Below are 27,252 nucleotides of genomic sequence, written 5' to 3'. Positions count from 1 at the left end.
TAACACTGTTGTAATGTCTGTGATGTCTGTTCTGGCTCGCGTTTGTTACATTTTTAGGATTATATTGATAGGGTAACGTTTTACATACATTTTTCAAGTCAATATATGCCGGTCATGTGGAACAAAGGCGCTTGTCAATAATGTGCCAGGTGCGAACGTGACAGTTCATCACCACGGCATTATACTGACCTCTAGTGGACACACCCTCCAACTACATGCACACGAAACTCTTTTTTTATTCTATGAGTCTGCACCGCCTCCCAGTGGACGAGTTGTGTACGTTTAGATGACTAAAAAAAAACCCCCAAAACTCCAACTTGGTTCCAACAAAAATGCACCATATTAAAAACCTATATCCAGACGAATTACATTGAGTTTCTACAATGAAGTACAGTTCACATACATTGTTTTATCAGGTGTATGCTGCCTACTTTGAGTTGGGCATGTGTCAGACTTTAACTTTTCTTACATTTTACATTGGTTACTTTGAGATAGGTTTGTATTAATGCAGTAGTCAGTCCCCTGTTCACAAGAGGACAAGCTCAGTCAGGGGCCTGTTTGACCTGCATCCATCGTCTGTTTCGCGTTAACTCTGGGTCTGTAGATTTATGAGGGTCGTTCAGAGTCAAAGCTCGTGGAGAGAGAACCCCTTGACCAATAAGAGATGCGCAGGCGGGGCCTCACGTTGGAGGGGCAGAGGCGCGTACTTCCTTGAGGTAGACGGGCGGTGGAGGCGTGCGCACGCGTTGTCTTCGGTCTCTCACCGGTAGTGATCTTGTCGCATGTCCTCGTAGCATCACGTTTGCAGAGTTTAGCTTGGATCTCTGTCAACTATCCATTGCCCGACTCTCTGGGCACTTTACGTACCTATTTTGTGGAAGAGCAGAGGGCATGTCTACGGTGAACTGGAAGCCTTTTGTTTTCGGGGGACTGGCCTCTGTAACAGCGGAATGTGGTGAGTGATGAGCTGAGCCGCCGTGAGGAGCTTCCCTATTAAACCTGGTTTAATTAAATGCTGTTGTTTGTTATGTTGCAGGTACATTTCCCATCGACCTGGCCAAGACGCGGCTTCAAGTACAAGGCCAAGTCGGGGACAGTAAATATAAAGAAATCCGGTACAGAGGGATGCTCCACGCCATAGCCCGGATAGGGAGAGAGGAGGGGCTTAGGGCTCTATATTCAGGGTAAATGTGTGCCTTTGCTTCGTTTGGTTTAGGCGCGTAGAGTCTCTGTATTTTCGTTTTGTAGTAGTATAATATTTTGCACGCCATTTTTTCTGCAGTCACAGTCCACCCACCTAAACCCTGCTGTTATCTTAGAGGGTTGGGCCTCACAGAGGAATAGGCATCAGGCCTGAGGGTCTTTTCTAACTTACAGCGCTTTCTTTAGACATAACAGCTGACTATTAACTTGCCATTCCTGTCTTAGAATTTCCCCTGCCATGCTTCGCCAGGCTTCCTATGGCACCATCAAAATTGGCACATACCAGAGTTTCAAAAGACTACTAGTGGAGAGGCCTGAGGGTAAGTTGCAGTTTCTCCACACATGAATCAATTGTACCCATTTACTTAGTTATTAATTTGCCGAATCAGTCATCAACTCCCTAAACCTGATTTTCATGGGTTCCTCAGACAGTTGTTTTGAGTGACCTACTTTTTAGTGTTTTACATTTTTTAAATAACTGCAGTTTGGCTGACCTATATGCATCACATTCCTTAGTAAAATCCATTTTATGATTATTTTACTGCCAGTAACAATATAAACTGCATAAGCAAAGCAGCAAATGCTTTTTGCTGGCATTTGATTTCACAGCCTTTTGCTTATCTCCTGTTTCAGATGAAACATTGCTGACAAATGTATTGTGTGGGATCCTGTCAGGAGTTATATCCTCATCTATTGCCAACCCCACTGATGTGCTCAAGGTAAATTAACAAATGATGCTCAAAATGGCTTCTGTAATGTCTTGCCATGTTTCAAGAAACCATCAAAACCCATTCATATATTCACAGAAAATGTTTGCTAGTATTTTTACTCGTAATGGTACAATTTGTTTTTGAGCATGCAGCTTAATAAGTACATAATAAAATTACGTGTTTGATATTACTCAGTAGTGCTTGATACCATGTCTGTCATTCACTAAAGCAGGTTAGAAATGCAGTCAAAGTTGGATAGTCTCAGTCTGTGCATGTGCTGTTTTGGTTGCATGCTGTGTAGAGTAAAGGTCATACAAAGCTCAACCTGCTACGCTGTTAAGATGACAGGCTAAATATAAAGACACTATGAGGTCATGATGTGGGGGCCATGGGGGTGGGTTAGAAGATAATGAAATGTCATGGCTAGCATTGGGAACATTGCGTCTTGCACACACTGCTCTCACTGTAGGACATATAAACAAGACTTGAGTGGTTCCCGGAATGAAGTGAAAGAATATTTGGGACTCCACCATTGCCAAAATACTGGCTAAACTGCTCTCACTTGCATTCCAGGTCGTGCCCCTTTTCTTTATTTATTTGTTTATTTCAAATACAAGTACTGATTTTTTCATAGTTACTTAGTGGCTGTACGTGTAGTAAACGACTTCCATCGATAAGTGTTATTGTTTTTTTACAGATACGCATGCAGGCTCAAGGAAGAGTGATCCAGGGCAGTATGATGGGCAACTTTATTAACATCTACCAAGAAGAGGGAACAAGAGGACTATGGAGGGTATACATATAACAACTACAAACACAGTTGTTATTAGTGATTAGTGTATTGACAGTTGAACCTTCCACTTCTGTATGTATCTAAATATTATGATGTTCCTGTCTTTGTGCCAGGGTGTCTCTCTGACAGCGCAACGGGCAGCCATTGTGGTGGGGGTCGAGCTGCCGGTTTATGACATCACCAAGAAACATCTGATCTTATCTGGTTACATGGGAGACACTGTCTACACCCACTTTGTGTAAGTGGACATTTAACCTCTATTTTGTCATCACATCACCCTATCTGAATGGAAAGAGGGACAAAATCCAAAGTGCATTTACATGAAATTATTAAGTACCACCAACCTCTCAATATAAACCGACTTTTATTATTATCTGCTATCTTCTATAGACCTCCTTGCAGTAAATGTTTTGATAACAAACTAATCTTATGTTTTGAACTATATCAGAATCCAGATGTCACAAGACTCACAACTACTTACTATAAGAAAAATCTTTGCCTATGTAAAGAAAGCGTGTCTTTTTATTATTTTATTATATATATTCTGTAAGCATAGTTTTTAGGAACAGCTTCTAGAAATGTTTTGTTGGAGCAATGCATGGTTGTGTACAAATATAAGGTCAGTGTCTGCTGAATGAGAGGATAAAAAAACACATCTTTCTTTGCTTGAGGAAATGCAAGAAAGCAGTTTTAACCATTTTTGCTGCAAGCTGCATTAAAAACAGTTTGAAGCTTATTTAAATATAGCAAAAGTGCTGACCTTAGAAGAATTTGTGTTTTTGTTCAATTATGATTGGGTCAAAATTTTATTTAAAGGTGCTGCAGAATAAATTTCCATCTCTTCACTGAAACACAAACACAACACAAAGCAGTTAAGAGCATTAACTTATAGCAATAACATCTAAAAGTTTGTTATTTTCTTTTTCCTTGATGCAAAAACATACAGAAGCATTTGCAAAACTTCTTTAACCTCTCTTCTTAGGTCAAGTTTTACATGTGGTCTGGCTGGAGCACTCGCCTCTAACCCAGTGGACGTGGTACGAACGCGAATGATGAACCAAAAAGGAGGAGCTCTGTATAAGGGCACTGTGGACTGTCTACTGCAGGTTGGTTCTTATGGCAATGTTAATATAAGATGAATTCTAACACAGCGCAGAAAGTCTTTTTGCCAAAGTCTCTTTAAAAAAATTAAAACAAAAAAACCTTTTATGGGCATTGAGTGAAGTGAAGTTGTCTTAATTATAACTTACCATAATACTATGGTAATATTAGTACTAATATTTCAGATACTGAGCATATAAGATATTAGTGGATTAAATTCATGTTTATTTTCAGACGTGGCGCTCTGAGGGTTTTATGGCTCTCTATAAGGGGTTCTTTCCCAACTGGCTACGACTGGGACCATGGAACATCATTGTATCCTTCTGCTATCTGACTGGTGTTTACATACTATGCATTAGAACTGATGAAGGAGAATTCAGATGGAAACTTGTAAATTTTTTTATGATCAAATATTGAACCCAGACACTAGTGTTGCATTGTTAAACTGTGTTACGCTGCCAGAGCTTGTTGCCCTGAGAAAGTAGGAGTGTTAGCTTTAAGGGTCCACATCAGTGTTGTAGTGTTGAGAAAGCAGGAGAGGCTCAAAGACCCAGATCTGCTCAAAGATGGAGTGATAAAGTTATAGTGAGTTGGTCAGTTCTCATACAGCCTAAAAATATAACTGGATTATGGACTTGCCAGGAGCTGTGGAGAACGCAAAGGTCACAGGGAAGTTGTAACAACAGGAGCTTTGGGCTAAAGTCGACAAAAGCTTTTCAGTCTGTATTAAAATTTCCTTAACCTGGGCTACAGTTTTTCCTCACTTATGAACAGCTCAAGAAGATCGATGTGTGAACTGAAAAACAAGGCAAAGGGAAAGAACAAAACTTTTGGACGAGCAGAAAGGACCAAGGAACAACTGAATCCTGGGTTTGTGAAGCCCACTCTGCAATGGACTTTGACTCCTGCTTGAGTTGCACATATTTTTAAGCCTGTGGCGAGTGTGAAAATGCCAGTTGCACACCAAATGCATGCAGCACAGTACAGTGTGCTAGCTCATCCAAAGGCTACTTTACACCAGTCACTGAAATTTGACCTAACCTTTATATTTCAGCCTAAAGCGGTGTTAACATACCCATAAAAGTGCATTTGTTTGTTTTAAGTGCCTTAGTGAGTGTTCAAGGCCACTAGGTCAAAGTTGTCAAGGACTATGAATGTTATATGGCAGCTGACAATCGCTGTTATCATTCCCTTTGAGAAAAGTTGAAGGAGTTTAATAATAGTGGTGGAGTTTCAGTATTTTTTAAATATTTTTTTACAATAACTGAAGTTGGACAATTATTTATAATGACACAGGTATATAGTCAAAGACTACTGAGGTACTGTAATAGAACAAGGCTGAAGACTGTGTGGTGCGGCTGGTTGTCCCTTATTCCACAGAGCAGCGTGTGCAGAAATGAAACCCAAGGCAGCTGGGGCGGGTGCAGCCCCCTAGGTCCCCCTGATATCTATTACTCTTAATACTGTCGGGACAACCTAATACAAACTGGTGTGTTATGCAACAGGCTTATTACGTCTATACTACTGTGAAGGTAATGCCACTGGGCTAAATATGTTACTACAAGTGTTTCAGACATTTTATCTCCTGAAGCCACATAATAATCAGTGGTTCACTCCAAGCATATATTGCATATGTATTTGCACATGCTTTTGTGAGCTTTCACTAACTACAGTTAACATGTGTCAGGCTTTAAGCAAACCATAAATGCTGCCAAAGTGTTGTGTGAAACTTGTGAATGCTGCTGTATGCTTTTAAAATTAAAGAGAAACACCTAAGCAGTTGTGTTTCTTTGCTACCACAGTGTGGCGCTGTGGTGCTAGAGTTGCTGAAAACCTGTGTATATCCCAAATGGCCTCTTGAATCCCAACTCTCAAACTGTTGGGGCATAAATCTAGCACAACGTTGTTGTTTCTGAAACTCGTTTTCTTTCAAACACTGCATCCCCAAACCACTAAGTTATGAAAAATTCAAAGGAATCTAAGATGTAATCGTTCTTTTATTTTGGGGTAAATCCCTGTTTTCCCCTGTCTTGGCTGTTTTGAGCAGATTTGGTAAACTCGAGGGACAGCACTGCTGTAATAAACCTTCAGTGTTATTTATTTAGAGAGCAACTAACTTCATCAAAATCAAATCTATTTGCAGTTTCACATCGCAGAGCACAGCAATAACACATGGCTCTCATCCTTTTCTGAAAGGCACTTTCAAATTCTGTGATACAGCAGCAACAAGATTTATTAAAGAATCTAATGAGCAAAGTGGACCAGCGTTTGGCACCACTGTTGGTTTTGAGTTCTGCCTGGCATCATGACTTTGGCACAGCCCTCTACAAGCTGGACCAGTATGACCCAGGGGGCTGCCACCCTCAGACACGTTGCATTATGGGTATTATTTGTGGCGCCCGAGGGTGTAGAGGGCCGGTCTATTGTGTGAGAAGAGATCAGAATGAGCTTTTGTATCAGAGGGATAAGGCTCTGCACCAAACTACGGCCTGTTCTCTGCTTTCTGTTTGCTCAGCCATTTCTCACATTCAAATGTTTTTGTCCCAGCTCAACACAATCAATGGACAGATAAATAGAAAGGCAAAAGAAAATGTAGACGTGAAGACAAATCTATAGCAGAGGTCCATTTAGAGCAGACTGCAGCATGCTGACAATATAAAAAATCATAGACCTATTGTCATCTGTTTTGGCTCAATACTGCTGCTGAGATATAGCAGCAAAGCTACTGTTTTTATTAGTATTTTCAGCTCTGACAGATGTTTGGGAACATAGTTTGGACTAAAATGAATGATTTCTCCTTTCTGCCAACACTCATTGTTTACAGGCCACATATTCACTAGCATTTCAAAATACCTATCTAAAAGATTACCTGAGGAAAAGACGGCACAGGCCTGAAAAATGGAGCCGTTAATGTATGACCTATCAACAAACAGCTGACAAAGTGGAGATTTACATTTGAAGTATTCTGCAAAACAAAATACAGTGGTGCAAGGCCGTGGTTCTCAAATGTTTACAACAACACGTACTGAGACAAGGACAAAGTTATGACTAAACCATACCTCAGTTGAACCTGGGCTAAACCAGGGTTCTACAAGGTCTGAACCACTTAATCATGCCCTGAACCAGGACTAACCAAAGAATGCCAAATGTTCATTTTTGTCTGAGCAGAAATTAGTAGAAAAGTGCAAATGTTAGCTCAAATACATTGTATATAATTATTATTAAGCTATTAAATAACTATGAAATATGGAAGCGCAATCATTTGCTGTCTTTTTTTCTTGTCAGAAGATTTTTCCATGGTCGTGGATCATCTGGCATTGTATATAATTTTGGAAAACTGTGGCCCCATAAACCCTGAACTGGCCCTTCACTGCAAAAACTGAATATCAATCCATCCTTAATTTGAAACTTTAGTAATTTTGACTACCTAATTTGGTTTTATGTGACATAAAATATGTAGCTGTTTGCTAGACACACATTTAACATTAAATTTGAAAAATACATTTACTCTTGAAATAAGAATTTTGGTATTGAAACATTTTGAAGTGGTAAAATAATCAAAGTCCAACAAGTACATAAATGTAAATGGCCAGAACTATTAAACTTAAGATGTTCTCAGAATTCAAGTACTTCAGCTCATGCTTATTTTCTGCACTGTGTTGAGGTCTGCAACAGTGGTACAATTTCCACAGCTTGAGAAACCATATAGTAAACTTTTTCAACTCAAAATTTGTGTTCTAGATTACTTCCCAAAATGCATTTCAACCTCTTGTTTATTACATCCAAGTGCAAACTAACCAACAACAACAACAACGCAGCAGCAGAGGAGTGCGGTCGACCTACATTCACACACCGCTGGATAGGGACCGTCACCTCAGGGAGCGAGGATCACAAGGATGAGCCGCTGGTAATGCTGCTCCATTGTTTTATTAAGATGACAACAGGCCAAAACGCAGACTGGTGAAGGAGATAAGTGAGGCTTCATTTGTTCCACATGTTGACTCCGCTGAACTTGAACTATTTGGCAAAGTTAAGTTTGAAAGTGTAAGTGCTTTTCATGACTAACATGGCTTATTTAAATAACGCCTTTGCTCTATCTTTATTTGGCACCTGATAGACCTCTAAGAGCAGAAAACTAATTAAATGAGGGCACAGTGGTAGTAGAGTAGTTGGGCTCTCAGCAAAAAGAGAAGATAAAATGATGAGGTACATAAAGTAGGTAAATAAGTGAAAGTAAAGAATAATAAAATGAGGATGTAATGTTTAATGTAATGGCATGTCTTTAAAATTGTAAGATACTGTTGCTTACAACAATGAGTGTAGACTGTAAGAGTCACAGTAGTCATTTCCACATGGTTCTTTTATATATACAGTCTATGATTCTTACCCAACTACACCCCCAATTAGATAAAAAACAATGCAGAAGCAACTTGGAGCAACATTGTTATCACTCATCAAACTGCCTTTCAAAATACATACATACAGTGATATAAAGGGAAACAGCCGGAACTGAACAAGACAAAATAAGTTATAGACCTTAAACATCACAACACTCTAGATTCAGAAAAGTATAATTGCTTTCAGTAAATGTTATACCAATGTGAGGTATACTTAGTGTCTCACCTTAGCTCTATGTAGCTTCCCTGTACTTTTCTTATTTTTCCGTGTATCTTTGCACCATAATACACCCTTCAATATTCCCAAAACCTGTCTAGATTTGTGCACAGTGGGTAAAACTAGGCATCCAGAGTGTTGTAGGAGGACACCAGTGCCACCAGCTCACACCAAAGAGACTGTTTGTGTAGATTTTGCATGCTGTGAGTTCTCTGCTTGAGGGCAAGGAATTTTAAATCAGGCCTCCAATGAAAGTGATACCGCTGAATATTTGAATATTTATTTCTTATCAAAAGCTGGATGTTAATGAGGGAGCTGCCTGTGACTGTGTGGGTAAAGGAACATGGTGGTTGGGCACTGGCGTCTTTGATGGTTTCATGCTTAGTAAGAGGAAAGTCTTAAATGTGCCACGTGTTTATCCAAACAATTACATAATGACAAACATTTCTGAGCAAAGAAGGTGGAGCTGATGTGGTGTTATTTTGTTTTAATGTGACAGTTGGGAGGTTTGGTAGAATGCAGAACACAAAATGCAAAACAGATAGCAGCAGTACTGGTGCCAGCTTGACTGGCCTAAAATGCTAAATATCTAAACTTAGTGAGATTTTCTGTAACAACTTGCATTAATTTCACAAACTCAGGCATCTAGTCTGATACTAAAAACATGTTTACCCAATGGCAGACAGCATACTTCTACCTGATATTTTACATCCCTGACACACATTAATGCATTTTTAATGCACCGCAACTAATCAAATATGACAACTAGGATGCAATTCACCAATCTCTGGAGTTTCAGGCTCAAAGCTCTTGCGTATCCATAGCTAAACTACACCTATTTCTGCTGAGAGGCTCTGCATAAACACCAGATATACTTCACATACATTTTCCTTCTCATTTATTAGCCAGTGTTTGGATTAATAAATGACACTTTGAAGTAGCAATAGAAGTTAGACTAGTTAATAATTGTATTACTACGTTTGAACTATAGTCATGATATAATAATAGTAATTCGGGGGCTAACATTTTAAACTAAAACATGTTCTTCATTCATGATTCAAAATAGATACAACACCTTCAATTTGCCATATATGTTGCCTGTAGTAACTTAATCAATTTTAAGCAGATTATTGAATAAGGGCTCAAAGAACACAATTTCATGGGACAATAACCAAATATGAGAGGAGTTGTAAAAATCAAGCTAGAAAAGAGATGTAACATGGAGTCAGTGTGGAGATGAGGAGGAAACTTTATTGGAAGTTATCGTTGCTGAGGTGGAAGCTGAAACTGCACGAGCCTGAAGAAAGAGAATAGGAGATGACAAGAAGAGAGGGATGCAACGGCTGTCCTGATTCACCGCTGTGCTCCAATTAGCATCCATATGAAACCTCCGAGACAGCCACGCCAAGCAGTCAGGACGCTAATGGGCTGGGAGACCAAGGTTTATCAGGCCTGGCATGGTTTGACTGGAGAATACTGTATATCGTAGAGAAACAGAAGTGTGGTTTGGTGTGTCAAGCCACATGCCAGCAAATATTGGAAATAGAAAAACACACAGCATGAAGATGATGGTTTATTTTTATTGTATTGTTCGGTAAGTGTAAAGGTCATGGGATAAATCTGGGGTTGGAAAAACATCCACGGAGGAGATTCTGACAATACGAGCTCAGCAAAATATGATCTATTTTAGAGTCTATAGAGTTAATAATAAATGGAAAAATATGGACCGTATTGGACTATTGTGGAATATTGTGAAATGGCTACAATGAATTTCACTTAAAATTCATATTAACACAGTCTAAACAGTCTCCCTATTATAGCATAGCAGATCTACATTTATTCTGGAACATTTAGATACAAATACAAATATATGTTACCTTATTAATAAAAATGCAATTCAGCTACAAGGGGTGCCACACCAGCATGTGCAAAATGAGATGGGCAGCATCTGGAAAGGCATCTGGCATAAAAAAAAAAAAAAAAACAATCTATGTGATCTTCACCAGGTCAGAAATGGTAATTTTGATATCCATTCTACATAGTTTATATATAATGGCACAATAATGTTGAGATATTGTAACAGAAGGAACAAGGTTATGGGGTATCTGGGGTCACTGCTGGACATCTGTCAAAAACCACTTCCTGACATCCATTTAAGATTTAATTGTCAAGTTGTAGTTCTTTGTGCAAATAAAAGTGAAGAAAACAACTTCAAAACACATCGTTGATCCCAGTCTTATCTATTGACTTTATAGGTCATGTTTAGAATTACAATCACTGAATCCTGACTAAAATGACCCACAATAATAAAAAACTGAACATAAATAAACAACAACTTAACATAAATAAACACCCTATAACAATAGCACATTGTCCATTGATATTTGCACATCTCTATTTTTTGAGATCTACATAACATATCAGTCGGCCTATCTTTTCTATGTTTGTATTTACATTAAGCTGGTACTGGTATATAACTGAGCCACCACTTTCTTACTGACAACTTCTCTTTGCTTCTTGCATTCAACCACGAGTTCACCTCACTGTGGCAAATTAGCCCAGTAGGCCGGAGCACTGCAGGGACTCACAATCAATAAAATACACAAACCCAAATGCACACACTGTACAACTCTTCTCTATCTCGGCAAATACAAGTCACATGTCCACTGGAGGCACGAGTATCACACAGTTATCTGCAGAGGAAACAATGGCACCAGTGTCCTAGGCTGTCAGAGGTGTAGCGGGCCGCTCCCCCATGCTCTGAAAACACACAGGTACACTCGCTGACAGGTGCACTCGCTGACAGGTGCACTGCAGAGATCCATCCTGACAAACTGAGAACTCAAGACTTCTACTAGATAAACGCTGATGCAGCTAGATGTAAGGATGCAGTAGAACTAGATGCATTTTAAAGCAAGTAAAATATATGTAATTATGAAAACATCTGATTAAAAATGTGTGCTAGGTCAGAAAAGTGGGGTCAGAAGACTTTATACTCTGCACTTTTAATCAAACTCTGTATTGTTTCAGTCAATAAACACCACAAAAATTGAGCTAAATAATGTAGCTCTCAATAAATATTCTGCGAACAAATTATCTCAAAACATTATAACTAGAGGGAGTAGATGAATGGGATTTATGGTTAACTTAAAAATAGAATAATCAAAAGTTAAAAAGGCAAAATTATGACACAAAATAGATTAAAGTGACCCCATGCCATGTAATTTTTCTGGTTCAACCTGTCTCCACTGATTTGACTCCAATATCATCCATTCAATACTTAATACTGTTAAACTAATACCTCAAAAAACATGCACCATCTGCTTAGAGATAGATTTGATTATTAAAACTATACAGTACTGTGACAAGCGGGTTCTACTGTTGATTTAAAAAGTAACTAAAGTTGTAGTTGTAAATGTTAACAGTGGTTGTGTGGGCCAAAAAGGGGCAGTCATGTGAATTACTGAATCATGTGATAAAAGAAGAAAAAAGATTACATCTGTGCAGATTTTGATATCAACAGATCTTGTCTCATTTTATATAAAAATCAACAAAAGACTCAACAAACTCTTTTCATCCATTTTAATTCACCCTTAATCTCCCTCATTAGTCCCAATCGCTCACACAGAGGACTGCTTTCATACACAGATGCAGTGTGTTTGAGTATTTGCTCTTTCATGCTTCAGAGTCACATGCACAGATCGATGTCATGCCGCGCTGTCATGGCGATGATAGGATCTGGGTCAGCACTGGTCCACATTGGTCTTCTGCAGTCACTAATGTGGCCGCAGACTGAGGGGGCAAGGTTTGGGCCTGTGGGGACCTTCAGGGGCAAACCATTTTAGTTTTTTTTTATATTTGGATTTTTTGGGGGGATTTCTAGTGTTTATATTTGGGAAGAACTGACGTTTGGTAATAGTCAAACAGGCCACATTTATAACAGAAATATTGGAAAGCCCATGCAAGTCCATTAGGACAGTCATCACTGTTTTGTTGTTGTTATTGTTATTAAACCAACTGAGCCAATACCCCCAATCTGGAAGTCCACAGTCTCCATACAGTAGAGATTTTAGCAGTAAATAATATTCACAACTGTACGAAACTGTAGATTAATATAGCTATGGGAAAACGTTTTAATTACAATGAAACAAAGTCACTGTAATTTTAAATTGTTAGTGGTGAGAATACCTTTCCTTAAATGTGTTAAATCAATTTAAACAAAACAGTAATGATGTAATGAGTTAATTCATTCAATAAGATTATTTAAAGTCAATTTCTTTGCTGACTGACCTGGGGATAGCATGTTAACCTTGCTAGTTCTGACTGTGCTGTGGACCCTTCACCTCCAGAGCAGTGGTAATGGATGGCATACATCACCAATCTGAGCATTAAGACCTCTTTCCACTGTTCACCCTCTCCTGCCCCTTATGTTCTAAAATTCACACACACAGGACTGTGACACCAACCTGGACAAAAACGTCCAAGTTCAGAGTTACTGGTTTGATAATACATGAACCACAATAATCATTTACACCAGTTATAAATACAATAAATACATGCTCTAAAGCCAAACAAATAACAATCATCACTACAAAACACACACTTTTCATATTTTTTTTATATATTTGGTTAACTTTCATGACAACATACTGACTTCATTTGAGCTGACCTGATAGCATTTTAAAAACAGGACTTGTGCTTGTTTTGGACCGAGTTAAACCAGACTCAGATCAAGGGAAAGACTTTCTGATCTAAAACATTTTATTTTCCTGACCCTTTGGTCTGTGCAGCGTCCTCAGTGCATCCACCAGGGACAATGCAAAACAATCAGTCCTTTGTCAAGTCCTACACATCATTTAGGTCAAACATAAATCTGATTAGATCCAACATCATAAACCCTGTGTCTATTTGGAGTTGTGCTTCTAAATCAATGGGAAAGAAGCGATGCAGCAGCGTGAATCAATATGTGGAGGATGTTTCTCATATTTTATGCATTCAGCATATTAAACACAGCCCAGAAGGAATGCACAAAGTGCCCAAACATTTGGTTTGTGTTGCTTTTATCCCACAAGACTACCATCTGTGGGCTTTGTTTAACTCTCTCTGTAATTTTTATTCCCAAATGCAACCAACACTAAAACTATATCAACGACCCGGCATACAACAGACCACGACACCCCGCATCAGCCAAAGACAGACCTTTGGAGGTGATGATTTCCTGTCAGCTGCAGCTTTAAGGATGAAAGGGGAAATAGTGCAAAGCCAAGTCAAAATGGCTATAACAGTTGAAATAAGCATTAACATTCAAGCCTATTCCCACTTTGCTGACTAACAAACATTTAGAAGGTCACACAACAGAACACACATTTTAAAAATAGTGTGAATCTGGTGCAGTATCATGGAAACACAGCATTTGCATATCAATGGATGGGAAAGAAAGTCAAAGAGAAATCAAACACATCATTTAAACAAAACCAAATCTCACATACCATAAGTATTTAACCTCAGATTCAATACAACTGTAGCTGTCTTTCCAGTATGAAAAGTAAAATACAATCTTTCTTTCTCTGGAGTTATTTTTTCAATCAAATTGTAAAGCAAATAATCAAATATCCCTGTTACTCTTGGGAATTTTGAGGAAATGTTTTGTAAACAAATGCTTATGTATGCACCTCCTTTTCTGAAATTATTATATTTTTTGTTCTCAAAATCTCTGTACCAGTCGGAAGAAAAAAATCTATATTATCACAATTGGAACATTGAGAATATAGTCTACAATAAAAATAATTGTATTTTTAATAAACTGAATAGCTGATTGAACATTTAAAATACAACAATCTTGCAGTGTGATTTATCATTTGTTGTTACTGGTAATTTACAGTAAATTAATCACATCTTGTGCGATACTTGAACCTCAACCTCAAGATATTTAGGCCTGTTCCAATATATCTAGAATATTCTTGTTCAATTTCCATAATACTGTCTCAATATTGGCATCAAGAAATATAGAAATAAACATTTTGTCAGTATTGCCCACTTTATGAACAGTGTGTACTACAGAAGCTCTAGAGAAACAGTTGTTTGTGACACTGAAAGCACCATGTGAAAACAACCATGCAAAAGCTTTAGCATGAGGCATACAGAATAATAAGCAGCATTGCAAACGTTGTGTTCAAGTGCATGAGACAAAGGACTCAAATGTCGTCTGCCTGCAACATGCAACTGGCTCCTACTTCAACAGTTAGGCACAAACACTGTATATATACACGTTAATGCTGAAGTCTTCATGGATTTTTTGTATCGTCTCTATCGAGAGTTTCTTATGGAAGGGACAGATGAAATAATGTATAGTCTTGGCAGTCAAACTCTCTGGTGTGGGGGGATAAGAGAGAGGGGGAAATAGAACAAAGCTGAAAAAATCAGAGAAGGCACAAGCATGTCAGTCAGGACAGTTCATCATGATAAAGGTCCTGGTAAATACATATGTGTACTGTACATGTAAAGAATCATGAGTCAAGTTAACAACAACGACCAGTGACACTACAACAACATATGTATTGGTTTGCATTTTAAAACTGAGTTTTCAACTTTTTCGGACTAGTTATCTCTCCAATGAGTTATTAAATATGCACAATAATACCTTTTGCTGACAATATGCCAGAACCAACAGCAGATTATCTTGCATGGCATCATTAATATGGACAAGCCTTCATTATGAATTCCTGAAATTAAATTACGCACAGCACTTTCAAAGACATACCTTGTGTGAGTGGAAAATGTTAATTTGTTTACAGTGTTACTAATTGCATTTATAATTTGAAAAAAAATACTTTATCAAACTCCAGTTGATTGCTGTCCTGGTTTTCCTTTGAAATTCTTAGAAAATTACTTTTTGTTATTTGTCTGTTCAAAGTGGGCTCTGTGTTCCATAGATACACTTGAGTCTTTGTGAGGAGCAGGACTACCCCACAGTCCTATCACAGAGACACACCCTCCCCTGGCCCCAGGCAGGAGTTTAGTCATTTAACTTCATGGTGATCAAGTCAGGACAATATTTTGGACACCACTCAGTTAAAGCCTGTACCTGAGAACATGCATACAACATTAAGTATAGGTTAGAACTAGTGTTGACACTATACCAAAATTACAAAACAAGGAAAAGGCTCAATACTTAATACCTATTTCGATACTACAAAGATAATTTAGACAAGAGAATAGAATGTCCACAAAATTACAATAGAAAGTAACTTTTTAACCTAAAATAATAATCGTGGAAGTAATGTCATTTAGTGAATACCAAGTGATCTTATAATAGTTAGTATAGATTCAAGATCATTCTAAAACTATTCAGGAAAGGTTAAATTCTGTGAATTTTCTCAGTATCGATGCTTGTTTAAATGAGTCTGCGCTCTAGTTTGATAATAGTTTTAGTATTGACTAGTATCTAAAGTATAGATTTCTTTACAACTATATTCTGAAGAATAAACTGGTGATACACACTACAAACAGGGACTGACTTATAAAACTAAAACATACACTGAATTATTTTTGACAAGAAAACATTTAAATGATGGATAGACCTCATTTACGCTTGAAGTTATTTATTATGTTTTCACACTTTTGCAATGAATGAACAAAGAAGAGAAGAGATACGACTATTGTATCATCCTCACACTTTTATTGATCTGCTGAAGAGTTTCTGGTTAACCCCTAACTTTACCCATAAGGCCACAGGGCAGAGGCCATAAACTGCTTATTATACTCTGAGTTATAAAGTCAGGATGTAGCTGAACTGATCGTGCTCAGTGGACATATTGTTGTAGAAGGTGAGCTGCCCTATTTGTGACACTAAACCAGTGAATCCCCATTTGTTCAAAAACAAGTTGGTTCTTTGTTCTCCGCACTTTTAACAACAAAATCAACTAAAATGATTTTCTGCTTTTAGAGAAAGTAGAGAGCTCGCTTTTCCAACTATTGACAAAAAGGTTAGAGATGGCAGCTGCAAGAGGTGATACAAATGAGGTGTGTCCATCTTTGTTTTAAGTGTGTTTTGGGCATTAGTCACTGTTATGGAGAGGAAGGAGAAATGTCTAAGCGACAGCTGACTTCCACCAACTGCTCCTGTTCAGTCATTTCAGCAACTACCATATCTTATCCAATTTATATCTCACCCCATGAAAATATTAGTCTAACACACTGCACTTATTTTTGTATTTAAAGATGCATCTCTGTGGAGATGTTATTCTGCCTGGAATACACAGAATGGTAGCAAATGTACCTATTTCAACGAAAACAAGCAGGTTACACCACCAGGGTAAATTACAGGTCAGATCTGTGGAGAAGCAAGCCAGTGCACTGTATGAATACACACCAAGGCATTTTAGAGCGATAAAAACCCTAACTGAACAAATGCAAGATAAATAAGTTGAATGTCAAATTGTGGAAACTTCCTATCAAAGAAACAACATCTCCATGGAGACAAGCAGGTACCTTTAACATGAACAAAAATCTGTATTTTATCTAGAAAACAAAGTACTATGCTAATCTGACCTTTACTTTATTGTGTATTTTATGATTAGACCTATTCACAAGGCGCTAAAATGGCAGTGGGTCAGAGAGACTGTTAATGGTGATAACAAGATCATTCTTTCAGGGAAAATGCACCAATCATGTGTAACTGAAGCTGAAAAGGTTACAATTGGCAAACAGCGTTCACATCTTAAGGCTTTTTTTCTTAAGGCTATTGTCAAAGCAAATCATCCTTATTTTCTACTGTCATTTGCATCCTGATTTTGGTGCTGAATTAACATTTAATCTGATTAATGCAATTTTGTTGTGCATCTTGTATTCATAATGACAAATGAACCACTAAATGATTATAGTTTATACAGCAGGCATATCACACAAGCCTCTTCTTTACATTTCCTAAAGACTTGTCTTGGATCAATTGCTTTTTGATCTGCACTCTGCACATGTTATCTTAAATATTTGTCAAAACAAATTTGCCAACCTCAAAGAGAAACAACCTCACTTATAGCAGATGATAACATGGGGTATTGTAGTTGAAACAGGGCAAAAATATGCTATTATATTAAATGGATGTTGGTGTAAAATAGCCCTGAAGGTTCCACAGTGTGAACATGAGACGGCACATGATGACAAGACAACACAGAATCAAAGGACGAAACAAGAAAAGGCCATGGCCAGCTGATATTTCTGATGGGTTTTGCTAATAGGGAAACCACAATTAGTGAACCCAGTTATTATAAATGTGTGTCAAATAGATTGAAGAAGAAGATAAGTTGCTTTTTAAATGATAAGGCTCAGATCATATGATTATCATTCAACACAACCAGAAATGCTTTTTCAGGAAAGACCATGTGATCTGGATGTTTTCACTCACAAATGCCTGTTTCTTCAATTGCATTGAATTAGCTTTTTTTTTTTTTTTTTTAAGAAATACATTGGGTAAGAAACACAAGTTTACAGATGCATCAAACTTTTCTCTATCTGCATGGAGACCAGCAGGTGACACCACCAGGCTAAAGACAGCCACGCTCACAGTAAAAACGGCAATAGAATGAATGCAAGATACATACAATTAATGCCATACCATGGAACATTCCGGGCAAAGCAATAGCATCTCAATGGAGTAAAACAGGAAACAGATGTCGCTTTAAAATGGTTCAGAATTCACAAATTATGAACAAATTATTAAAAGATTGACCACATTTGCTTAGGAAGTAAGAAAATACAAGTGGATTAAGACAAAGGAAAACATGTTGACAACTTACTATTAGTGAAGAAACAGTTAAACTATTCACATGTTAAACTATAAACTACCAGACAAAAGAGTGAAAAATGTATTCAACATGTGGTTGACAAAAAGTGAACTTTCTTTGTTAGACATTTTTCTCATGACGTTTAAGACCTTGGGATCTGAGTCAAGTGGATCTAGTTATTAGAATGCCTTAGTCCAGTGTTTTTGTAACAGCTTTGAGCAAGTCAAAGAAGGAAATTAAATTTGATGTGGCTGACTGTTAAATAAATAGATCCTCCATGATTCACAGCAGTCAGTGTAAGATCACAATCACTTCTCTTTTTCTATAAAATCTTAAAGGAAACTGAAATGAAGTAAGTGAATCTAAAATGTTACGTTTTTCTTCACAACAGCAGAGTGCACATGCTAAAGATCGCTCTGATCTAAAGCAGTGCTCAGTGGTCCATCTGCAGCTGTGAAAACTGGGCCCAGGTTGAACACTTGTAACGGTTAGTGGGATAAAGAAAGAGGAACAAAGGCATATTTCTGGCCACTCTAAATTACTTTCAGGTTAACGGAATATCCATATTTATTTTACTGGTCTGACATCTTTAGTATGTGAACTAAAGAAAATGGCCTAAATTCCCATACTTTATGTTTTGACAGCTGCTTTTAGCTACAAATACTGAGCGGAGAGAACTATTTTGGGGTCTTCACATCTCTATGAACAATCTGGCTGTTCTTCTTGGTTAAATTGTTTTATTGATCCAGGCTTGGTGCTGGCACAAATGTGATAATGTGACACATGCCTCAGGTAATGTAACCCCAGTTTACCACATGACAGGCACAACAGGCATAGTCACCACTTCACCAACAGGCAGTCTCACATGTTTACAATAAAACAATGATTAGAAAAATAGAGAAGACACCAACAGCTTGAGGCAACTACGTAGACCATGATCTTTTGCTCAGTTTCAATGGAGTTCTTTCAGTGAAGTGAAATAAACAGCTAACTAGATCATTAATTGAAAAGAATGACTGGTAACACCTTAATTAGCCTTAATAAAGACTTCACAATGAACTGAATTGTTTACTATGAATGATTAGTTAGTACGTTAATACCTCAGCCCTAACTCCTAGCCCTTTGTTCATTATTATTAATTAAGTCTTTGTTCATGGTTTATTAAGGCGAATTACAGGGTCTATATTACACAAAATTGACTCTTACGAGCTTTGACCCATGTTTAATGTTAACTCATCAAAAACATACCCGGAGGTGTGTTTTGTTTCATTCACATATGTTTGAGTAATCATTTATCCTTTTACCTTTTGTTCAGTAGATATAGACAATTCCAGGACTGAAATACTCCAAATGATTCTAGTGAAAGTGTATGGAGTCCAGAAACACAGAGGAGCACTTCCTGTATTACCGCATGACATCACAAGGTAGAACAGAGTGTTTTCCGTTTGAGAGAATAACTCAGTGTAAATATGCAGGATTTGTGTATTAAACATGTGTGAATGAAACAAAACACAACTGCAGGTATGTTTTTGATGAGGAAACAACATTATAACATAGATGTAGATTAACCTTGGGGTCCCACCGGAGGAGCTAGAGGACGTGTCTGGGGTGAGGGAAGTCTGGGAGTCCCTGCTTAGACTGCTGCCCCCGCGACCCAGCTTGGGATAAGCGGAAGAAAATGGATGGATGGATTAATAACGTAATATGAGCCCTTTAAGTAGTTTACTGAATGGCTGTAGTAAAAATTGTGTGAGAACATAACATAGAGAGAAGTTTCCCCACAATTTCACTATAAAACTGTAATAAATTGTTCATTATTTGAAATGTATTAGTAAAAAAAGCACAATAGTACAACATATGAACCTCTTCCTGGCTGTGTCCGTCCTCCTGGGCTTGTCTACATAAAAAGAGGAGGGGTGAGACAGTCTTGAGGCTGAGTGAACTGCAGCTGAAGTCAGTGCGGGCCACGGGACCACCACCTCAACATCTGGGACACATGCAACACAACTGGACTTTGGGACATGACCGTTCATTCACAGCATCGCTCCACTTTACAGGGACACTTTCTATGGCCTGGATGTGCTTGTTAGGAAATTTAAGGAGTACTAAGAGTTCCACTTAGATTTGATGATTAGGTAAGTATACCAAAGGAGATTGTAAAAATATTTATTTAAGTAATCTGGTGGGGTTGGTTTAAAACTTTGTACAATTTTTGTTGCTTCCAAGTCTGCATAAATAATTTGAACATGCCATCACTGAGACATGTTTGTTTTAAAACCCAAATCAATATGCAAAATAAAGACATAAGGAGGTATGATTTCTTTTGCAGTCCCAGAGAATGAAAAGTCAGAATAAAATAGATTTTCTGTAATGTTTTTTTGTTTTGTTTTGTTTTGTTTTTTGTTAAATTGAAAAACAAATAACACATTTGGCTTGCTTTTTCTGGTAATTTCATACACAGACAATTGGATCTCGTTTATAATTGTTCAAAGTTATTTTAATTGTTCGTAATGCTAACTTTAGATTCATAAAAAGCATACAAAAAAACTTTTAAGCCTGATGCAGTAGGAGAAATGTTTACAAACTTTTTACTGGCTTTTTCAGGTAATTTCTAAGAGGACAATTTGGATCTTCTTCAAACCAAGACAGCAAAATGAAGACTTTATATTTCATTTGCTTGGAGTTACTTGTCTTATCCAGCCTACTATTAGTGATCAATGGACAGCAGCAGCCTCTCTCGGTCACGCAGAGGGCCGGGCTGGTGGAGCGAGAGGTGCAGGGCCCCGTTAGGCCCAATATGACCATGCCAAAACGACGCATTCCGCCAATGTGCACAGGACCAACCGAAATCAGAGACACATTCAAGTACATCAATACAGTGGTTTCCTGTGTGGTGTTTGTGATCGGGATCATCGGCAACTCCACTCTACTGAGAATCATCTATAAGAACAAATGCATGAAGAATGGGCCAAATATACTCATCGCTAGCTTGGCATTGGGAGACTTGCTGCATATAATTATTGCCATACCTATCAATGTCTACAAGGTGGGATAAAAAACACAAATATAATTCAAGCCTGTTTTATTTTACAGACTAAGTATGAATGAGAGCAGATTTTGTGAAATTGAAATGCATTCCTCACATTTTTGCTTGATTGCTTTAATATGGTGGTATTAAAATGATTAAGGAAAAGTCACATGACAGATTAAAGTTGAACTTGACAAATGAAATCTCCGCACAGGTACATGCCCCTAAATGAGTCTTCCCAGAACTTGCATTGGTTTTGATCCATTTATATCCTCATAGGTCTTTGGTATGTTATTATCAGAAGGGAGTCATTCAGTGTGTGCAGGAAAGAGCTGCCCGAAGTGTTTGTATTTTTGACCAAGGGGGCAAGCAAGAGAAAACAACAGGTCATGGTGTGCATACCAGAGCAAAGACAGGAGAGAGTCAGAGGTATGAAGAAATACAGACCCCACATTTGAGAATAATAACACAACACCTTCCTTCCATCACGTTTGGGAAACAGGGGTGAGCTCTTAATTGGAAATCTGGTGAATGTTTAATACTTTGTGCAGAGAATAACTATAACTACTTCTCTATTAATTATGCACAGTCATAGAGTCAAAGAGTATGTCTGTCAGTTAAAGTAATAGCAATAATTTTGAAGTAGCAAATACTTTCATACTAAAAAATGGCACTGATAAAGTACAAGACTAGGTAATAATAATAGCAGTAGCAGCAGTAGAAGTAGTAATGGTAGCAGTAGTAGCACCAGTAGTTGTAGTTGTTGTTGTAGTATTATGAGTAGTAATATGCCTAGAAACAGTAGCATTACAGCCACAAAGGGTCACAACACAATGTACTTGGTAGCAATCTCAAGTATAGATAAATGTTGTTAGTGAGGGAATCCAGTGTATTGATGATGATTTGGTAAAGCAGTGTGAAGCAAGGCAAATAATGTGGTGGCATCTGTTGCAAATATTAAAATAGTTTTGTTGTTTACTATCTTTAATTCGTTAACAGCTGCTAGCAGAGGACTTTCCGTTTGGTGTGACTCTGTGTAAACTGGTGCCGTTTGTGCAAAAGGCTTCGGTGGGAATCACAGTCCTCAGTCTGTGTGCTCTGAGCATTGACAGGTAAGACACCACTGATATTAAAGGTACACTCTGTAACTTTTCTGGTGGAGGCTTTGCAACCTGCTTGTCTTCATAGAATGTTCCACTGCATGGCATCAACGGTAAAGGCCCTGAAAATATCTTTATTCAGTTCAGCCTAAAAAAACATGCATTCTTGTAACTTGGTCTGGTTGCTTGCTCGTCTCCATGGAGATAAATGATAAATAACTATGTAGATCAAGCAAGTCGCGCACCCTCCGCAAACCACTAGAAACTTTACTTTGTGTACCTTTAGTAGTCCTCTCATCCACACATCAAATGTACTATATTCAACAGCTGAACAGATGTGCCACAGTGTCTAGCTTTAAATTTTCTGGTTGTCATGGTTGCATCACTTTTGCAGATGTAAGACTATTTCACTGGTTGGAGCCTGAGCAGAAATATAAAATGTTTGGATAACTTGATCTTCCCTTATCACAATCGAGAGATAAATATGCCTCAAGCAAGTACAGTTGTTGTGCCAAAGTGTACATTAGAAGGCAGATGGTTAGGTAACAAAAAATGTAGGGAAGATCTAAAGTGCAACTGTTTACTTTTTAAATCTAAAAGTCTTATAAAAGCCTGCCAGTGTGCCAATGTGCTCAGCTATCGTAAAGTTAAAGTCTTCTAACTGCTCTTGTTATATTGTGTTTTTTACCTCACATATGCTGGGTCCAGATATCGGGCTGTGGCCTCATGGAGTCGTATCAAAGGTATCGGAGTGCCAAAGTGGATGGCCATCGAGATCGCGCTCATATGGATTCTCTCCATCATCCTGGCCGTTCCCGAGGCGATTGGCTTCGATATGATCACCATGGACTACAAGGGCGAGCACCTCCGCATCTGCCTGCTCCACCCCATGCAGAAAACAGAGCTCATGAGGGTAAAAGTCACAGATAAGTGAATATGTGGTTCAAAAATTGGTGGCTTTAATTGGTTAAAGATTTATTTAATATGAAATATAAAATGAACCATTAAGAAACTTAGAAATTATGTTGTTGTATTATTTGTATCAAAATCTGATCTGATCTTGAGTAATTCTTATTGTAGTGTTGACACAGCTGAATGTCTGTTTAAAGATCCTTGCAAATGAAATACCTGGAAAGCTTCAAAAGGGTTATATGGAGTTTAAAGTCATAAAATAATGACACAAAAGTATTATAAAGACATGTCTGGGGGACTCTAGCACTCAAGGCCAGTGGAAACTACTCTTACAGTCAATGTGCCTGCAAACCTGTGCTTCTCATGTCCTCCATCAACCTTAAAACAACACAAGGCCTTTTAAAGCCCCTGAGGTCATCTGATAAATAACTCTTCAAAATCATCTCAACACGTCAAAGAGACCCACCCAAGGGCCCCTCTCCCATTCACCAAGGGTCACTTTACATTTAGGCAATTTGCTTCCGACACTGCGTAACCCACACCCAAGAGAGGATGTCTGTGTAAGCTCAAACACGTGTTTTTCATTTTCCTTTACAGTTTTATAAGTCTGCAAAAGATTGGTGGTTGTTCGGGGCATATTTCTGCCTCCCTTTGGCCTGCACTGCCATTTTCTACACCCTGATGACCTGTGAGATGCTCAGGAAGAAGAATGGAGTCCAGATTGCGCTGAGTGATCATCTGAAACAGGTTAAAACGATTCAATGTTTTGTTTTACCGTCAGCAGAGTAGTTATTGCAGTGGTAATGCCTAATGAGAATCCTGAAGAAAGAACAGGAAGTCTCAATAAGACTGATATACAATAATTATTATTAACAACTGCACAAAAATATTGCATTTTTTTCTTTTTGACAAAGATCAACTTCATACAGTTTTCTCTGAATTACAAGTCAAGACCAAACCTAGGTTGCACTGGGACCCAATGAGTAAATTATTTTTTAAGAGAAATTTCAATATGGATACTGTAATATTGCAGTTATGATATAATTGTGATATACTGAGTATTCCTTTTAGAGCCTTTCTAAATGTGAACTGTGGTATTTTTCAGCGAAGGGAAGTGGCCAAAACTGTGTTCTGTCTGGTCCTTGTTTTTGCTCTCTGCTGGCTACCTCTCCATTTGAGCCGCATCCTCAAACTCACCATTTATGATGAGAAAGACCCAAATCGCTGTGAACTTCTGAGGTAATATGAAACATCAGCACATTACAGATGCTATGAAATGCAAATGTTTTATTGTAAAAAAAAAAAAATTCAATTAATCAAATTTGAATCAAGATCAAGATTTGTAATCGTCACTGATCAGCTTGGGCCTTTTTAATCAAGAGACCCACAGCCAATCTTCTATCATTAAAGCATGTAGTTTGGAACAGATTTCAACATTTTGAGGATTTTGAAATGTGACTATAGTTTTGTTTAAAATGCCAGTTATTAAAAGTCTATCTTGTTTATGTTCAGAAATTAAATTAATTAAAAAAATAAATAAATAAATAAAAAAAAATATATATATATATATAAAAAAATCTCCCTGCCCGATGTAAAAATGTCTCCCACTCTTTCAGTTTCTTCCTTGTTTTGGACTACATTGGAATCAACATGGCATCAGTGAACTCTTGCATCAACCCAATCGCTCTGTACATGGTCAGCAAGCGTTTCAAGAACTGCTTCAGGGTGGGTCTCAGCACAAATCAATCACAGAAAGTCGATCATAATCATGTCTAACTGTTCTACTTCCTGATCTTTAGTCTTGTTTGTGCTGCTGGTGTCTCCCGGCTGAGTTGCTGATGGATGAGAAACAGTCGTGTATGAAGATGAAAGTATCTGATCGGCCCTCGGACCAAAGCAACTCCAGACTGACCAACAAGTCCTCCACTACAGCCTGACGAGGCGGGGCTAAAGACCAGAGCTGATAACACGAGGAAGACAGATGAGGTGCTGTTTCTCATCCAATTCCCTCGATAAGACTTTGGAAAAGAGAGAAAAGTGACTCTAAAATCAACAATATGCTGCATTCTGCTTTTTGGATAGATGTGGACAATATAGGAGGGCCATTACCGGTATTTGGTGAATTTGGCTCATTGAGCTTGCAAGTCTGAATTGTGATTGTTAGTTATGTATGTAATGTGATATTTAAAAAGTGGAGTGTGGTGCTAGAGAAGTAACTGTGTCTTGGAGCAGAAATGACCAAACTATACAGTAAAATGTTTGAATGATAATTGATCAAGGTCATAATTTTCTACTTCACAATGTAGGACATAGCCTACCAGGTACCAGGGAGATTTTGCCTCAAAATAAAATTGTCAATTTTTTCTCAAAAAATTTGATTTTCGATTAGATTTACAATTTTTCCCCCCTTATCCACTAAAGATTTTCTGCAAACTACAGAAAATAGCTGTATAAAGGCAACATTATATTGAGATCTGACCATGTTTAACCCACTGGCCATTGGGGGAAATCTATAATCTATCTCCATTTTATGAATGAGATAAAATAAACTAATCTTAATAGCAAAGGCACATCACTTCTAAGACTGCAGTGAGCAGCCTTTCCAATGCAAGAAAGAGGGCGAAATAATATCTTCTTCCAAACAAATCGATTTGAACTTCAAATTCAATTCATAAATTTTATCAATTTTCTGCCCAGCCCTACTACCAGGCATAGCAATTTTATTTAAAAATATTTATATCAGTATAATAATTAATTATGAACATCACCTGCCCCTAATGGATGCCAAAAAGAGATACGAGTTGTTCTCTAAACCTGCTAGAGGTTACATTACATTATTAAAGGTATGGTATAAACACTCTTAAAGGAACTACCATCATAACTGAACCTGGATTGCAGGTGCCTTGACCTGCATATTGAAGACACATGTGTTCCCCCCCTTTTCTCAGTATATGGACATGTGGCAGTACATAGACATATGAAAGCTCAGAACCTACATAATTCACTCACTGAGCTGCAGAGGCTGCACTAGCATTGTTGATTAATGATTGGCTGCAGGTGCTGAGGTTTAGGTAGTGACGGTTCAGATCAGAAAGAGTCCTTTTAGGTTTAGACCAACTCCTTTTAGTCATAGGAACTGGCAACCCAAATTAGAGAGGGTTCAGTCTGTTCTGATTGGATAATGATCTAAAACACCAAATGAAAAAAAATAAACAACTCGGCCATCATGTCCAATGTTTTTGCAATTAAGAATAAATCAGCATTCCACTTGTTATCAGCAAAAGCAATATTTGATTTGAACATGTCTGATAACAGAGACAGGTCATGTTTATGATATTTGAAATTCTACATACCTTCCCTTTAATAGTAATTTGAATGCACTTCTAACATCAAAACAACAAAAAATCATGATATGATACAATACTGAGCATGCAAATTGGTCAAAATGGATGTTACAAAAACACAGTGGCAGATAAAAGATCTATGCATTGTAATGAATGTGATACTACTAAGTCAGGAGGATAAAACCAATTTAAACCCAGGATTTGACAATGAGACTCCAAAGCACTTTGCATACTGTCCTGTTGTACACCCTTTCTCTTGTCAAGAAATGTAGTATGTGTTTGCCACTAGTTATTATTGAATTACTACTGATGTTACATAAACTCTGTGAAGCTGTGTATTATAGGGATTTACTGAACATTTATTATCATTCTTACTATTTTTATGTTTATGGGCCCAACTGTATCTAATTATACTTTTGTTGGTACACTATTTTTTCCAATAAATGTTAAATGCCATCTCTACAGCTCTACAGTAAGGACAGCCTTAGTGTTTCATGTGTGGTTTTGAATTAGCTGTGACAAGGCTGGTATCATGTGATGCTAGGGGCTAACACAGAGCACACAGTGATCTCCAGCCTCATTTAAAAAAAAAAAAAAAAAATGACCCGGGGCCATACCTCAAACTAAAGCAGTATCACACATGACACATTAGGCTATTTGTCAAA

General features: G+C 37.8%; 2 protein-coding genes across 2 annotated transcripts; both read left to right on the top strand.

The window, feature by feature from the left end:
- Window positions 1-687: 687 nt before the first annotated feature.
- LOC117385640 (kidney mitochondrial carrier protein 1) lies at window positions 688-5,583 on the top strand. The gene is made up of 9 exons (XM_033982941.2): window positions 688-955; window positions 1,037-1,184; window positions 1,429-1,523; window positions 1,837-1,922; window positions 2,611-2,706; window positions 2,820-2,944; window positions 3,689-3,812; window positions 4,042-4,122; window positions 4,561-5,583. Exons 1-9 carry the CDS (start codon window positions 892-894, stop codon window positions 4,600-4,602), a joined length of 861 nt encoding a protein of 286 aa, XP_033838832.1. The 5' UTR covers window positions 688-891; the 3' UTR covers window positions 4,603-5,583.
- Window positions 5,584-20,111: 14,528 nt separating this feature from the next.
- Window positions 20,112-25,361, top strand: ednrba (endothelin receptor Ba). The gene is made up of 8 exons (XM_033982462.2): window positions 20,112-20,338; window positions 20,808-21,249; window positions 22,231-22,343; window positions 23,040-23,244; window positions 23,841-23,990; window positions 24,349-24,482; window positions 24,860-24,968; window positions 25,043-25,361. The coding sequence occupies exons 2-8, from the start codon at window positions 20,857-20,859 to the stop codon at window positions 25,178-25,180; spliced, it is 1,242 nt and encodes a 413-aa protein (XP_033838353.1). The 5' UTR covers window positions 20,112-20,338; window positions 20,808-20,856; the 3' UTR covers window positions 25,181-25,361.
- Window positions 25,362-27,252: the final 1,891 nt, after the last annotated feature.

The sequence above is a fragment of the Periophthalmus magnuspinnatus genome, chromosome 17 (assembly GCF_009829125.3).
Source record: "Periophthalmus magnuspinnatus isolate fPerMag1 chromosome 17, fPerMag1.2.pri, whole genome shotgun sequence".
Classification (NCBI taxonomy): Eukaryota; Metazoa; Chordata; class Actinopteri; order Gobiiformes; family Gobiidae; genus Periophthalmus; species Periophthalmus magnuspinnatus.
This window is presented reverse-complemented; position numbering and strand designations above follow the sequence as displayed.

Coding starts and splice junctions, on each gene's coding strand:
- LOC117385640 (XM_033982941.2), top strand. CDS start 892: ATGTCTACGGTGAACTGGAAGCCTTTTGTTTTCGGGGGACTGGCCTCT. Junction 1,524..1,836: donor ACTAGTGGAGAGGCCTGAGG/GTAAGTTGCAGT, acceptor CTCCTGTTTCAG/ATGAAACATTGCTGACAAAT. Junction 1,923..2,610: donor ACCCCACTGATGTGCTCAAG/GTAAATTAACAA, acceptor GTTTTTTTACAG/ATACGCATGCAGGCTCAAGG.
- ednrba (XM_033982462.2), top strand. CDS start 20,857: ATGAAGACTTTATATTTCATTTGCTTGGAGTTACTTGTCTTATCCAGC. Junction 22,344..23,039: donor TGTGCTCTGAGCATTGACAG/GTAAGACACCAC, acceptor TGCTGGGTCCAG/ATATCGGGCTGTGGCCTCAT. Junction 23,991..24,348: donor TGAGTGATCATCTGAAACAG/GTTAAAACGATT, acceptor GGTATTTTTCAG/CGAAGGGAAGTGGCCAAAAC.